The sequence below is a fragment of the Haematobia irritans genome, chromosome 5, assembly GCF_050003625.1.
Source record: "Haematobia irritans isolate KBUSLIRL chromosome 5, ASM5000362v1, whole genome shotgun sequence".
Taxonomy (NCBI): Eukaryota; Metazoa; Arthropoda; class Insecta; order Diptera; family Muscidae; genus Haematobia; species Haematobia irritans.
Genome location: NC_134401.1, coordinates 157,801,625 through 157,816,193, shown reverse-complemented (window position 1 = coordinate 157,816,193; position 14,569 = coordinate 157,801,625). Strand labels below are relative to the sequence as shown.

At 25.6% G+C, this 14,569-nt stretch overlaps 1 protein-coding gene across 4 annotated transcripts in view; it reads right to left on the bottom strand.

Moving 5' to 3' along the window:
• Positions 1-4,433: 4,433 nt before the first annotated feature.
• The window catches only part of LOC142240462 (lysosome membrane protein 2), a 50,657-nt gene continuing 40,521 nt past the window's right edge, over positions 4,434-14,569 (bottom strand). For all 4 annotated transcript variants that reach the window (XM_075312164.1, XM_075312163.1, XM_075312165.1 and 1 more), the window contains exons 5-7: positions 14,195-14,470; positions 12,016-12,607; positions 4,434-5,258 (exon numbers count right to left, since the gene is read on the bottom strand). In XM_075312164.1, the coding sequence (XP_075168279.1) occupies positions 4,927-5,258; positions 12,016-12,607; positions 14,195-14,470 (1,200 nt within the window). In that variant the 3' untranslated portion in view covers positions 4,434-4,926. The remainder of the gene's footprint in view (positions 5,259-12,015; positions 12,608-14,194; positions 14,471-14,569) is intronic.

Here is a 14,569-nt window from a genome sequence, read left to right as displayed (position 1 = left end):
ATTTGATAGAATTTTCTATGGAAATAAAACTTTCAAAAAATGTTCTATAAAAATAAAATTTTCAAAAAAATTCCTATAGAAATAAAATTTTGTATAAATTTTTCTATGGAAATAATATTTAGACAAAATTTTCTATAGAAATAATATTTGACAAAATTTCCTATAGAAATTAAATTTTTACAAGATTTCCTATAGAAATAAAATTTTGACAAAATTTTCTACAGGAATAAAATTTTGACAAAATTTTCTATAGAAATAAAATTTTGACAAAATTTTCTATAGAAATAACATTTTGACAAAATTTTCTATAGAAATAAAATTTTGTCAAAATTTTCTATAGAAATAAAATTTTGTCAAAATTTTCTATAGAAATAAAATTTTGTCAAAATTTTCTATAGAAATAAAATTTTGTCAAAATTTTCTATAGAAATAAAATTTTCTAAAGAAATAAAATTTTTCAAAATTTTCTATAGAAATAAAATTTTGACAAAATTTCCTACAAAATTAAAATGTTGAAAAAAAAAATGTCTATAGAAATAAAATTTTGACAAAATTTTCTATAGAAATAAAATTTTGACAAAATTTTCTATAGAAATAAAATTTTGACAAAATTTTCTATAGAAATAAAATTTTCTATAGAAATAAAATTTTGACAAAATTTTCTATTTTGTATAGAAAAAAAAAATTTGAAAAAATGTTCTAATTTCCATAGAAATAAAATTTTGACAAAATTTTCTATAGAAATAATATTTTGACAAAATTTTCTATAGAAATAAAATTTTGACAAAATTTCCTATAAAAATAAAATTTTGACAAAATTTTCTATAGAAATAAAATTTTAACAAAATTTTCTATAGAAATAAAATTTTGACAAAATTTTCTATAGAAATAAAATTTTGACAAAATTTTCTATAGACATAAAATTTTCACAAAATTTTCTATAGAAATAAAATTTTGACAAAATTTTCTATTTTGTATAGAAAAAAATTTTGAAAAAATGTTCTAATTTCCATAGAAATAAAATTTTGACAAAATTTTCTATAGAAATAAAATTTTAACAAAATTTTCTATAGAAATAAAATGTTGACAAAATTTCCTATAGAAATAAAATTTTGACAAAATTTTCTTTTGAAATTAAATTTTGACAAAATTTACTGTAGAAATTAAATTTTAACAAAATTTTCTATAGTTAAAAAAATTTGACAAATTTTCTATAGAAATAACATTTTGACAAAATTTAGAATAGAAATAAAATTTTGACAAAATTTCCTATAGAAATAAAATTTTGACAAAATTTCCTATAGAAATAAAACTTTATCAAAATTTTCTATATAAATAAAATTTTGACAAAAATTTAGAATAGAAATAAAATTTTTGACAAAATTTCCTATAGAAATAAAATGTTGTCAATATTTTCTATAGAAATAAAATGTTGACAAAAATTTCTATAGAAATAAAATTTTTACAAAATTTCCTATAGAAATAAAATTTTGACAAAACTTTCTACAGGAATAAAATTTTGACAAAATTTTCTATAGAAATAAAATTTTGACAAAATTTTCTATAGAAATAAAATGTTGACAAAATTTTCTATAGAAATAAAATTTTGTCAAAATTTTCTATAGAAATAAAATTTTGACAAAATTTCCTATAAAAATAAAATTTTGAAAACATTTTCTATAGAAATAATAGTTTAACAAAATTTTCTATAGAAATAAAATTTTGACAATATTTTCTATAGAAATAAAATTTTTCAAAATTTTCTAAAGAAATAAAATTTTGTCAAAATTTTCTATAGAAATAAAATTTTGACAAAATTTCCTATAAAAATAAAATGTTGACAAAAATGTCTATAGAAATAAAAATTTCCTATAAAAATAAAATGTTGACTAAAATGTCTATAGAAATAAAATTTTGACAAAATTTTCTACAGGAATAAAATTTTGACAAAATTTTCTATAGAAATAAAATTTTGACAAAATTTTCTATAGACATAAAATTTTCACAAAATTTTCTATAGAAATAAAATTTTGACAAAATTTTCTATTTTGTATAGAAAAAAATTTTGAAAAAATGTTCTAATTTCCATAGAAATAAAATTTTGACAAAATTTTCTATAGAAATAAAATTTTGACAAAATTTCCTATAAAAAGAAAATTTTGACAAAATTTTCTATAGAAATAAAATTTTAACAAAATTTTCTATAGAAATAAAATGTTGACAAAATTTCGTATAGAAATAAAATTTTGACAAAATTTTCTTTAGAAATTAAATTTTGACAAAATTTACTGTAGAAATTAAATTTTAACAAAATTTTCTATAGTTAAAAAAATTTGACAAATTTTCTATAGAAATAACATTTTGACAAAATTTAGAATAGAAATACAATTTTGACAAAATTTCCTATAGAAATAAAATTTTGACAAAATTTCCTATAGAAATAAAATTTTATCAAAATTTTCTATATAAATAAAATTTTGACAAAATTTAGAATAGAAATAAAATTTTTGACAAAATTTCCTATAGAAATAAAATGTTGTCAATATTTTCTATAGAAATAAAATGTTGACAAAAATTTCTATAGAAATAAAATTTTGACAAAATTTCCTATAGAAATAAAATTTTGACAAAACTTTCTACAGGAATAAAATTTTGACAAACTTTTCTATAGAAATAAAATTTTGACAAAATTTTCTATAGAAATAAAATGTTGACAAAATTTTCTATAGAAATAAAATTTTGACAAAATTTTCTATAGAAATAAAATTTTGACAAAATTTCCTATAAAAATAAAATTTTGACAACATTTTCTATAGAAATAATAGTTTAACAAATTTTCTATAGAAATAAAATTTTGACAAAATTTTCTATAGAAATAAAATTTTGACAATATTTTCTATAGAAATAAAATTTTTCAAAATTTTCTAAAGAAATAAAATTTTGTCAAAATTTTCTATAGAAATAAAATTTTGACAAAATTTCCTATAAAAATAAAATGTTGACAAAAATGTCTATAGAAATAAAATTTTGACAAAATTTTCTATAGAACTAAAATTTTGACAAAATTTTCTATAGAAATAAAATTTTGACAAAATTTTCTATAGAAATAAAATTTTGTCAAAATTTTCTATAGAAATAAAATTTTGTCAAAATTTTCGATAGAAATAAAATTTTGACAAAATCTCCTATATAAATAACATTTTGACAAAAATTTCTGTAGAAATATAATCTTGACTAAAATTTCTATAGAAATAAAATTTTGACAAAACTTTCTATAGAAATAAAATTTTGACAAAATTTCCAAAAAAAAAATGACAAAATTTTCTATAAAAATAAAATTTTGACAAAATTTACAATAGAAATAAAATTTTGACAAAACTTCCTAAATTTTATCAAAATTTTCTATAGAAATAAAATTTTGTCAAAATTTTCTATAGAAATAAAATTTTGTCAAAATTTTCTATAGAAATACAATTTTGACAAAATTTCCTATAAAAATAACATTTTGACAAAAATTTCTATAGAAATAAAATTTTGACAAAAATTTCTATAGAAATAAAATTTTTGACAAAACTTTCTATAGAAATAAAATTTTGACAAAATTTTCTATGGAAAGAACTCAAGAGTCGGTAATGGTGTGAGCCGACGTAACGGCCATAGTCGCTCCCCGTGTTTATTGACCGTGGGTGTCAAATAAATGCCGAATATTATCGGGAAAATGTTCTAAAGACTGTATTGAAACCCTGGGCAGGCAAAAATTCGGCCGTAGACTATGAACATTCCAACAGGACTCGGCACGTGTCAGCCACGACTGGCTTAAAAATGAGGTTGCTCGCTTCATTTCTATTGCACAACGGCCATCAAAATATCTAGATCTCAATCCGTTGGCCTTTTGAGCCTGGGGCATTTTGGGCAGTTAGATTGGCACTAAGAAAACTAAAATGTCAATCATCTCAATATGACTTTGTCCGCCGTTTGAAGGCCATAATTCTTCCCAAAGGTAGCGAATCTATAACAAATCTAAACTGATTCAAAAAATTTATATTTTTTCCGACTTTTTTGCTTTTGAACAATAAAATATAAGAAAAAAATATTACCTTGTTGCATTACATATCAGCAACCCTGCATATGCGATCAGTATACATTTTGTTTACAGTGTCTCAGAAGACTTTTTGTTCTGTGTTAGCAACATGTTTTATTTTTGGTAAAGTGATTTCGCTTAACTTTCCCTATTCCAAATTTGGCAACACTTTTTACAATTTGCTTGAAGTCAATTTGGTTGACTTGGCAGGATGGTAACAGCTATGCTTTTTTCCTAGCCGGAAATTGTTAGCTATCATATGCAAAAGTCCCGTTAGCAGTTAACTTCCTTTCACACCAAATAAGCAAATCACTTCCCCACTAAATTCACACATGAAATAAAAATGCCTCTGTTGTTTTCATAAAAAATAAAATTCTTTATTTTTTACATCTTAGCGTATAAAAAAATGTATAAAAAAGTAAACGTTTATGATATAAACGTATGTCATTACAACTACGAAAAATATGGGGGGTAGGTTTCGTAAAAATAGTAATTAATTAGAATGATTATTCAGATTCTTTCATTCTTAATTCTGACTATAGAAACAGACAATAAAATAAATTCCATATAATTTCACTTTTCCCCTGCATTGCAATTTTCAATTTCTTGCCTTCAGATATCAACATAACGTGACGACGATTGCAGGCAACAACAACAACAACAAGAAAAATATGACGAGTCTATACCCTGTTATGCCTTTTGTATTCGGTTAGGATAGGCTTGCTGTCTGTGAAGTTAAATTTGAGCTGAATTCATATCAAACAATGAAATGATTTTCATGGAATACAACATTAAATGGGATTTTTGTTTTTAATTGCGACGGAATGACCAAGTGTGCATTGGAATCACGCATGTTGTTGCTGATGCTGTAGTTGAGATAAGCTCGCCGATGATAGATTTATACTTTGCAAGGCGCGCAATTCAGAACTTAGGATTTTTTCATTCTTTAAGATATGACGTTCACGTCTCTTGGCCAGATAGTAGAAAGCGATCACAATTAGCGTAAATAATACAATGCTCATAAGCAAAGTACCATATTTCAGTGTGTACTCGATGAGATTTAGACCAAAGGTACTGGCATATAGCGTATCAATGACATCGGGTGTAAAATCTCCTGAGGTGATTTCGATCCATATCAAAGGTAGTATTTGACCCTGCTCGAGACGATCGACTTTGGCTAAAAAGATTAAAAAAAAAGAAAACAAAAATGAATATTAATATTAATATTATAACAAGTACAGAATTATATACAAATGTAGTCGACATCCTAATATCCTAAACTATTCTCCATTTTTTTGGTATGATTTTATTATTTATTTAAGCTCAGTATACTTTTCTAACGAATTCCTACCCATAAGAATTTTTGCTGACGAAATTTTTCTTAAGAATGTATAAACGATTGCTTACATTTTCCCCATAAGAAATCAATTATGACACTGCCTTATCGACATGCAACAGGAATTGCATTTCTTATGGGAGAAAACTGTAAACCAGCGATAAAAACAACTAGAAATGCAAATAAAAATGTCATCCCGACAGCTATAGATTGATTTTTACATATTCTTGATTGTTTTTTACATTTTTACACATATGGCAAAACTGTTTTTTTTTTGGCATGCAACAGAAATTGAATTGTGCAAAACACGGTTTTACCATATTTACCTTACGGGAGCAAACTGTAAACCAGCGATTAAAATACGACTCACACTCCTAGACATTCAAATAAAATTTTCATCTTGGCAGCAATAGGTCGTTGTTATCGATTTTATTTTCGGATGAGACATTGGGAAAATGTTTTGCCTAAATAGTTTTTAGCTCAATTGGCAGCAAAATTTCGAATTCTGTAAGAAATGGGAAAATTCTAAACATATTCTGTTATCTATTATTTTTCATGAAATATGAATAAAAACACTGACCTCTCATCATACTAATGAATTATTCATATGGAGCTGAAAGCTATGTACCGAAAAGATTACAATCTGATGAAGGAGATATTATCGAAGGTCTACACTTTCTTTCAATAAGTTTCCGTATATGCCGATAAGGCAGTTATGCAGAGTTAATTTACAGTTCGATGAATTTAACATAAAATTTTGCATCCGTAAAAAATGAGAAAAATTCTAAATGTTTTTGATTTTTTTTTTTCATAAGAAATAAATGAAAATCTAAACTCTCAGCTCGTTGACGAATTATTTGCTATGGAGCTTAAAGATCTGTAACGAAAAAATTACAATCTTATGAAATAGATATTATCGATGACATACACAATCTTTCAGTGAATTCGTGCATATGCCGACAAGGCAGTGTTGTCATCTTGTCAGTGTTATGGGCGACAAATGCAAACAATCAAGAAATGTGTCAACGAAATTTTACATTGCAAAAATAGAAATGCCCCTATATAGAAAATAGGGGTGTGGGGTAGCAAAAATAGCACTGGAGTTGCATAGAATTAGAAATATTAATATGAGACGATATTCCCTGTCCAACCCAAAATCGAAATAAATATATTGCCAAATTCTGACCAATATATATGTTTTGCTTTTTGTTTTTGGAAAAATATGTGGTAAAAAAGACACCATTTCCCTTTGATCTCTAAACGTCGGTATACAACCAAAGCTGCCACACGTGCCAAAAAAAAATCTATCAAAATTTGAATAAATTTTTACCAAAAATCTACCAATTTAAAAAACAAATAATTTGAAGTTTTTGATTAAATTTTTAATTGATTTCTTTTGAAAGATATATCTTTTATATTAGATTTTTTTAAAAAATTACAAATTTTAAAGAATTTTTGGTACAATTTTATTTTTATAGAAAATGTTCTTAAAATTTTATTTCTATATAGTATTTTTTTTTCAAAATTTTATATCTATAAAAAATTTTGTGAAAATTGTATTTCTATAGAAAATTATGTCAAAATTTTATTTATATAGAAAATTGTATCAACATTTTATTTCTATAGAAAATTTTGTCAAAATTTTATTTCTATAGAAAATTCTGTCAACATATTATTTCTATAGAAACTGTTGTCAAACTTTTATTTCTATAGAAAATTTTTTGAAAATTCTATTTCTATAGAAAATTTTGTCGAAATTTTATTTCTACAGAAATATTGTCAAAATTTTATTTCTATAGAAAATATTGTCAAAATTTTATTTCTATAGAAAATTTTCTCAAAATGTTATTTCTATAGAAAATTTTGTCAACATTTTATTTCCATAGAAAATTTTCTCAAAAATTTATTTATATAGAAACTGTTGTCAAAATTTTTTTCTACAGAAACTGTTGTTAAAATTTTATTTCTATAGAAAATTTTGTCAAAATTTTATTTCTATAAAAAACTTTGTCAAAATTTAATTTTTATAGAAAATTTTGTCACGATTTTATTTTTATAGAAAATTTTGTGAAAATTGTATTTCTATAGAGAATTTTGTCAAAGTTTTATTTCTATATAAAATATTGTCAAAATGTATTTCTATAGAAAATTATGTCAAAATTTTATTTCTATAAAAAATTTTGTCAAAATTTATTTTTTAAAGAAAATTTTGTCACGATTTTTTTCTATAGAAAATTATGTGAAAATCGTATGTCTATAGAAAATTTTATTTCTATGGAAAATTTTGTCAAAATTTTATTTTTATAAAAAATTTTGTGAAAATTGTATTTCTATAGAAAACTTATCAAAATTTTATTTCTATAGAAAATTATGTCAAAAATTTATTTCAATAGAAAATTTTGTCAAAATTTTATTTCTATAGAAACTTTTGTCAAAATTTTATTTCTATAGAAACTGATGTTAAAATTTTATTTCTATAGAAAATTTTGTCAAAATTTTATATCTATAGAAAATTTTGTCAAAATTTTATTTCTATAGAAAATTATGTCAAAAATGTATTTCTATAGAGAATTTTGACAAAATTTTATTTCTATAGCAAATTATGTCAAAAATTTTTTTTCTATAGAAAATTTTGTCAAAATGTATTTTTTATAGAAAATTTTGTCACGATTTTTTTCTATAGAAAATTTTGTGAAAATTTTATTTCTATAGAAAATTTTTTCAAAATTTTATTTCTATACAAAGTTTTGTCAAAATTTTATTTCTATAGAAAATTATATCAAAATTTTATTTTTATAGAAAATTTTGTGAAAATTGTATTTCTATAGAGAATTTTATCAAAATTTTATTTCTATAGAAAATTATGTCAAAAATTTATTTCTATACAAACTTTTGTCAAAATTTTATTTCTATAGAAAATTATATCAAAATTTTATTTCTATAGAGAATTTTATCAAAATTTTATTTCTATAGAAAATTATGTCAAAATTTTTTTTCTATAGAAAATTTTGTCAAAATTTTATTTCTATAGAAAATTTTGACAAAATTTTATTTCTATAGAAAATTTTGTCATGATTTTATTTCTATAGAAAATTTTGTGAAAATTGTATTTCTATAGAGAATTTTGTCAAAATTGTAATTCTATATAAAATTTTGTCAATATTTTATTTCTATCGAAAATTTTGTCAAATTTTTATTTCTATAGAAAATTTTGACAAAATTTAATTTTTGTAGAAAATTTTGACAAAATTTTATCTCAATAGAAAATTTTGTCATGATTTTATTTCTATAGAAAATTTTGTGAAAATTGTATTTCTATAGAATATTTTGTCAAAATTTTCTATAGAAAAGTTTGTACAAATTTTATTTCTTTACAAAATTTTGTGTCTGTAGAAAATGTTATAAAAAATGTATCTTATTTATAGAGAAAATTTTGTCAAAATTGTATTTCTAGGCGTAATTTGTGAAGTACATCTTAGATGAAAAGGAATATTTTGCAAAATCTACCAAAACATTAGAATTCTACCAATCTACCAAACAATAAAAAGTCTACCAATTTTGGTATAATTCTACCAACTGCGGCCAACGTGTATGCAAATTTAATTTACGGGCCAATAATACAGTTTTGCCATGTATTCATTATAGGGACAAAATGTAAACAATCGATAACGACACCTCACGAAATTTTTGTTATCAAATATAGTAATTTAGTTCTTATGGATAAGCCCGATATGCAGCTCTCAACCCATAAGAAATTCAAAGCTAACATAAATTTGCTAAAGGAAATTCCGATAGGCATTGCTATCGATTGTTTACATGTTGCTCCCAAAACTGCATTATAGGCACTTAAACGAATTTTCCGCTAGAGGTGCTTTCCGAACCTTAAAGAAAGCACTGACGGAGCTTCATGAAAATGGGGGTTAGGCTAGGTTAGATTAGGTATAGAGCTGCCTGATATTTCAGGCTCCCTTAGACTATTCAGTCCATTGTGATACCACAGTGGTGAACATTTCTCCAATCACTGAGTGCTGCCCAATCCTATGTTTAGGTCAATGACAAGGGACCTACATTTTAGAACAGAGTCCGAACGGCATTCCACCAGCACTGGGGATGAAGCCATGACCCTATGTATGTTATGCAAGACGAGCATGCTAACCATTGAACCACGATGGCTAACATACTAAATGGAGGAGGTTAATAGTAAAAGAAATTTTGAATATCTTTTTGAGAGAAATTTGGGTTCCATAACACATTGCCACAGTTAGTAGAATTCTTCCAAAAATGGTAAATTTTTTACTGTTTGGTAGATTGTTAGAATTCTAGATGTTTAGGTATATTTTCAATTTTTTATTGAAATAAAATATAGACAAAATTTCCTATAAAAATAAAATTTTTACCAAATTTTCTATTTTGTTTTATACAAATAAAATTTCGCAAAATTTTTCTGTAGAAATAAAATTTTGACAAAAATTTCTACAGAAAAAAATTTTGTAAAAGTTTTCTATAGAAATAAAATTTTGGACAAATTTTCTATAGAAATAAAATTGTGACAGAAATTTGATAAAAAAAAACTTCCAAATAAGATTTTTAAATTTGGTAAATTTTTGGTAAAATTTTGATAGATTATTTTTGGCACTAGTGGAAACCGTGTTCCATAAGTGGCCAAATTAGTTTTCATTTATTTCGTTCGAATAAGCAGAATTTTGAAACAATAATGAGCTGATTTCAGCTCTTCATTTGAACGATAAACTGACATTACAATAATGAATCTATTATTTATTAAGATTTATTTTGTTTTAAAACTTTTAATTACGAAGTTCCGTAGTAGAAGTTTCCTTAACATATTTTGATTTATTTTCTAAAGTAAAACCACAATATCATTTAAGCATGTGATCACCGTATAACATGCGACAAATCATTTCAATCGATAATATTATATGTGAGTTTAAAATTTAAAGTTGATCGTCATCAACACGAGCAGTTAGCCTTTTTTGCCACCATCAACATCATTGAAACTTTTTTCCGTTTTTTATTTTTGTTAATGTTTTCATGTGAAACTATTAAATATATCAAAATTTGCATAAACAACGATTAGCTTATAAATTAATTAGTCCAAATCTAAACGATGAGACTACCACATAAAACAGAAAAACAAAGCACAGTGGCACGAATGATTTGCTAGGCTATTAAACGGATTCACTTAATTATTATGCAGTGTTTACATTAGTCTCCCAAAAACATCAAAGGTTGTTGCCCTGTGATCACGGGATTCATAGGGGGAGCATATGCATACAGGGTGTCCCAAATACATATTAAATAGCAATTAATTCAAATATTAATTGAAATGACAGAAATTATTGTGCAAAAGCAAAGTCTCACGAAAATCCATTAAAATATTAATTTTGTGCAAAATATTGGGATTATTACGGTTTACTTTCGTATTGGGTGAGCAAATTAGTAATTCGGGATCGACAACAAATGATGTAGTTTGGAGTATATGCATCAGATAATATTGAAATCAAATACAAGTCATATTCTAATTCGAAAGCTTTCATTTTCACTATATGTCATTTGCCCGGAGTGGCATAGGCATGATTTTTTGCATTGTACGAATTTTTTGCATCAGCACAAAATCTCTCGGCCACTAGTCAGAGAGAATAAAAACACAAGAGGACGAACATTTCTCTTCTACAAAAACAACAAATGTCAACCGTATAGATGTCGCACAATGCCTGCAGCTTTGGTATAACCCATAGACCTTATAATACATAGATGAGCCATGGGTGTCAAACTATGTTTGACAGTTCCGAAGATAAAGAATAAACGAGAAAAATAAGAGCACGCTTACAATCTCTTTCGTTTTCCTTTTTGTAGTTTGCCAAAATTAGAACGTTTATGATGCAACAGAGGATTTATAAATAAATTAATATATTAAAAGTTCATATTTGAACAAAAATTGTGACCAACACCGCGAAAATACGAAATTAAATTTTGAGCAGTATTGCTCTTTACGAACAACACAAAAGCAAATGCGCGAAAATTAATGTTTGGGACTGATTCTTAAAAAAAATCAAAACGAAATGTCAGAAAATTAATTTTTGGAACTGACACATTTTTTTTAAAGAGAATAGTGGATCATCTATGTATTATAAGGTCTATGGTATAACCGACATTGCGGTCGTAGCGCTGCTTACACAGTTTCTCTCTTGTACTTTCTTTTCACAAGAAAGTAAGTAGAATATTTTGCAAAAAACCCCAAAAATTTATTTTCCATTAATGAACCCCTCGTATTAACACAAAGCAGCAAAGGTTTGCCTGGCTAATAATTAAATGATACTTTAACTTTTATTTGAAATACCTTTATTGACACGACTGCCATTGACGTATGTTCCCCAACATTGATTTGTTTACTCTCGGGTATACTCAAAGTGACAAGTGGACTTAAGAAACGGCAACAATGAAAATTCCCCTCCCTACTTAATAACACACAATCAATATTTATACAAATAATTTACAATGACCTTCACACCCTCCAGCAAATGACATTTGCATGTTTTGTATTATAAAAGAAAGCCGTTTAAGTTAATTCAGTACTCACATCGTATCAGCTCAGCTTTGTGTACAGCCAAATTTATTTGTATACGCGATGCCCCACTTATGGGAAATCCGAACCGTGGATGAACATCTGCATATGTCTGATGCAACTCCTGTTGCGGGTCAATGCCCTCAAAGTCTTTATAGATCTGAGGATCACCCGAAAAGAAATGTGGAAATGAAGGATAGATTGGAGCATCATCGTAACACTTGGTGGCATTGATAATGCCACTTGGCATACATTTCGCTGTATTATGGCAGTAGCAACTGTTAGCTGGATTTTCTTCGGGTCTAGCGAACACATTGAGGGGTGTGCGATAACGTAATGCTTCAATATTATCATAAATGGTGACCTCCTTTTCAAAATGCAATGGGATTTTTCGGCATAATACTTGTAGGAAGACACTTAAGGGTTCTCGTGTTTCGACAACATGCGGTGGAAACATTGATGGGTCCGAACCATCAATGCGATTGCATTCCTCATCACTCCAAAAATCCAATTGAGGTTTACCATTGAATTGGGTAATTATACTGAATTTCCTTATGTCATCTTCGCCGGTATTGATTTGTAGGGAATCTACACTGGTCCCATTACGCTGATTATAAAATAATAAACGAAAAAACAAATTATTAGATTATCTATACAAAATAAATCAGTTCAAATATATATTAAAAATACCGAAATAAAAAAATTATAGCCTTCTTAGTCAACGAAATTTATTGCTTATAAAATATAAACAACTGCTTTATCGATTGTTTATGGCATACACACAAAAAATATTTTTTATCTTCAATCAAGAAATTAATTGATCCAATTGAAATGTCTTCAATCACAGAAATGATAGTATCAATCATCGAAGACAATTAAAAAATTAATTGATCCAATTAAAAAATTAATTGATCAATTCATTTTTCTGATTGGTTTTTGTTTCAATTAAAACAATTGTTAAATCATTAAAATTTTTAATTGAATAGTTTTTAAAACTCAATAAAAAAATTTAATTGGTAAAATTTTCGTGATATTTTTTTGTGCACCCTAATTCTTTTGCCAAATATATTAACTGAATAAGGTAATAAATAGAAAACTAGATTTTTTCCGATGTATTAAATAAAAATAAATAATAATACACAATTTTAACTGGCTAAGTACCAAAAATATTTGCTGATTTCTTAAGGAATCCCAATATTGCTGGCAAATATGGTAATCAAACGATTTAGCCTATTTGGCTTGGTACAAGGAAACATAATTTCAGTGAACAATTTTATGCGTTAATATGTGAATTTTAAAATATGTATGTATATATACTTTTTGTTTTTGATTTCCACAAAAGTAAAACACTTTGGCTTCTACACCTTCGCGCTGATCTCTCAATAAAGGAGAAAAGCCGTTATCTTGCTTGCATTGCCTATGAAGCACCACCTTCGTTTTCTATAAAACAGCTTTTATATACAAATGCTGTAGCATAGTTTTAGGCGTTTGTTAACAAAGACATAACTCTGTTCTAGTACCCAATAATTTTTGATAATTACATAGAAAAAAATTTATTATATTCAATTACGATTTTAATTGATCCAATTAATTTTGAAATTTGTTCAATCACAGAAATGATAGTATCAATCGCTATGATTGAGAATGTTTTTCCAACAAAAACTTGCAAATTCTCTATTTCTCATACGTCAAATTTGATCTCTCTCTGGCTCTTTGTTGCTGAGTGAACAAACGGACTTTCTTCAAAAACTATGGATGCACAGAAAAACATTTCACAAAAAAATTGCAATTAAATTTTAAAAACTATTCCATTAAAATTTTAATCGATTCAAAAAATTTTTTAATTGAAACAAAAATTAATAGTATCAATTAATCTTTTAATTGAGACTTGAGAAATACTTCCAAAGTTTCTTGTTGGGGTGCTTCTCTTTATTAAACCGAATTAGCCATTGTCGATAACAAAGTGCTCTAGTAATCTTAAATGTCGTTTCATTCGAATGAGAAATTTAAAGATAAATTAAAAATTTTTTCAGCAAATGATTTACTGTCGATTTCCAAAGACTCTAGTGAGTCTAGAAAATCATACCAACATTGTGACAATTGCTTTGGTTGTATTTACTCACTACTGTTTTGATTTATGTGACTCTGATATGATATACTCGTATGGTACAAATTTTCTAATTATTTTACTTACATTCTTCAATAATCCAAATTTCGCATCGCCTGAACCGAAGAGCTTCTTCATCGACAATATGGGATCTTTATAGCCCCAAAGGTAATCTTTGGCTTCGATGTTGTAAAATGCAGAACCGCCAACCTTTCTCGCAGTACCTAAGGCAATGGTTTTGGCAAGGAATGACATTTTATCAATGGCCAAGGCAGCAGCCAAAAGAGGCACATTTGGCACAACAACTTTTACATTTTCATCGTGTGTTGATCTGTCTCGAAGAAATTGATAGCTGCGATGATCCTAGAAAATACATAAAAATAGTAAAGATGTTTAGAGTTTTATGGTAAAGATACAATTTGCGATTAATTGTGCATCGATATGAATATGACCATGTGAGCG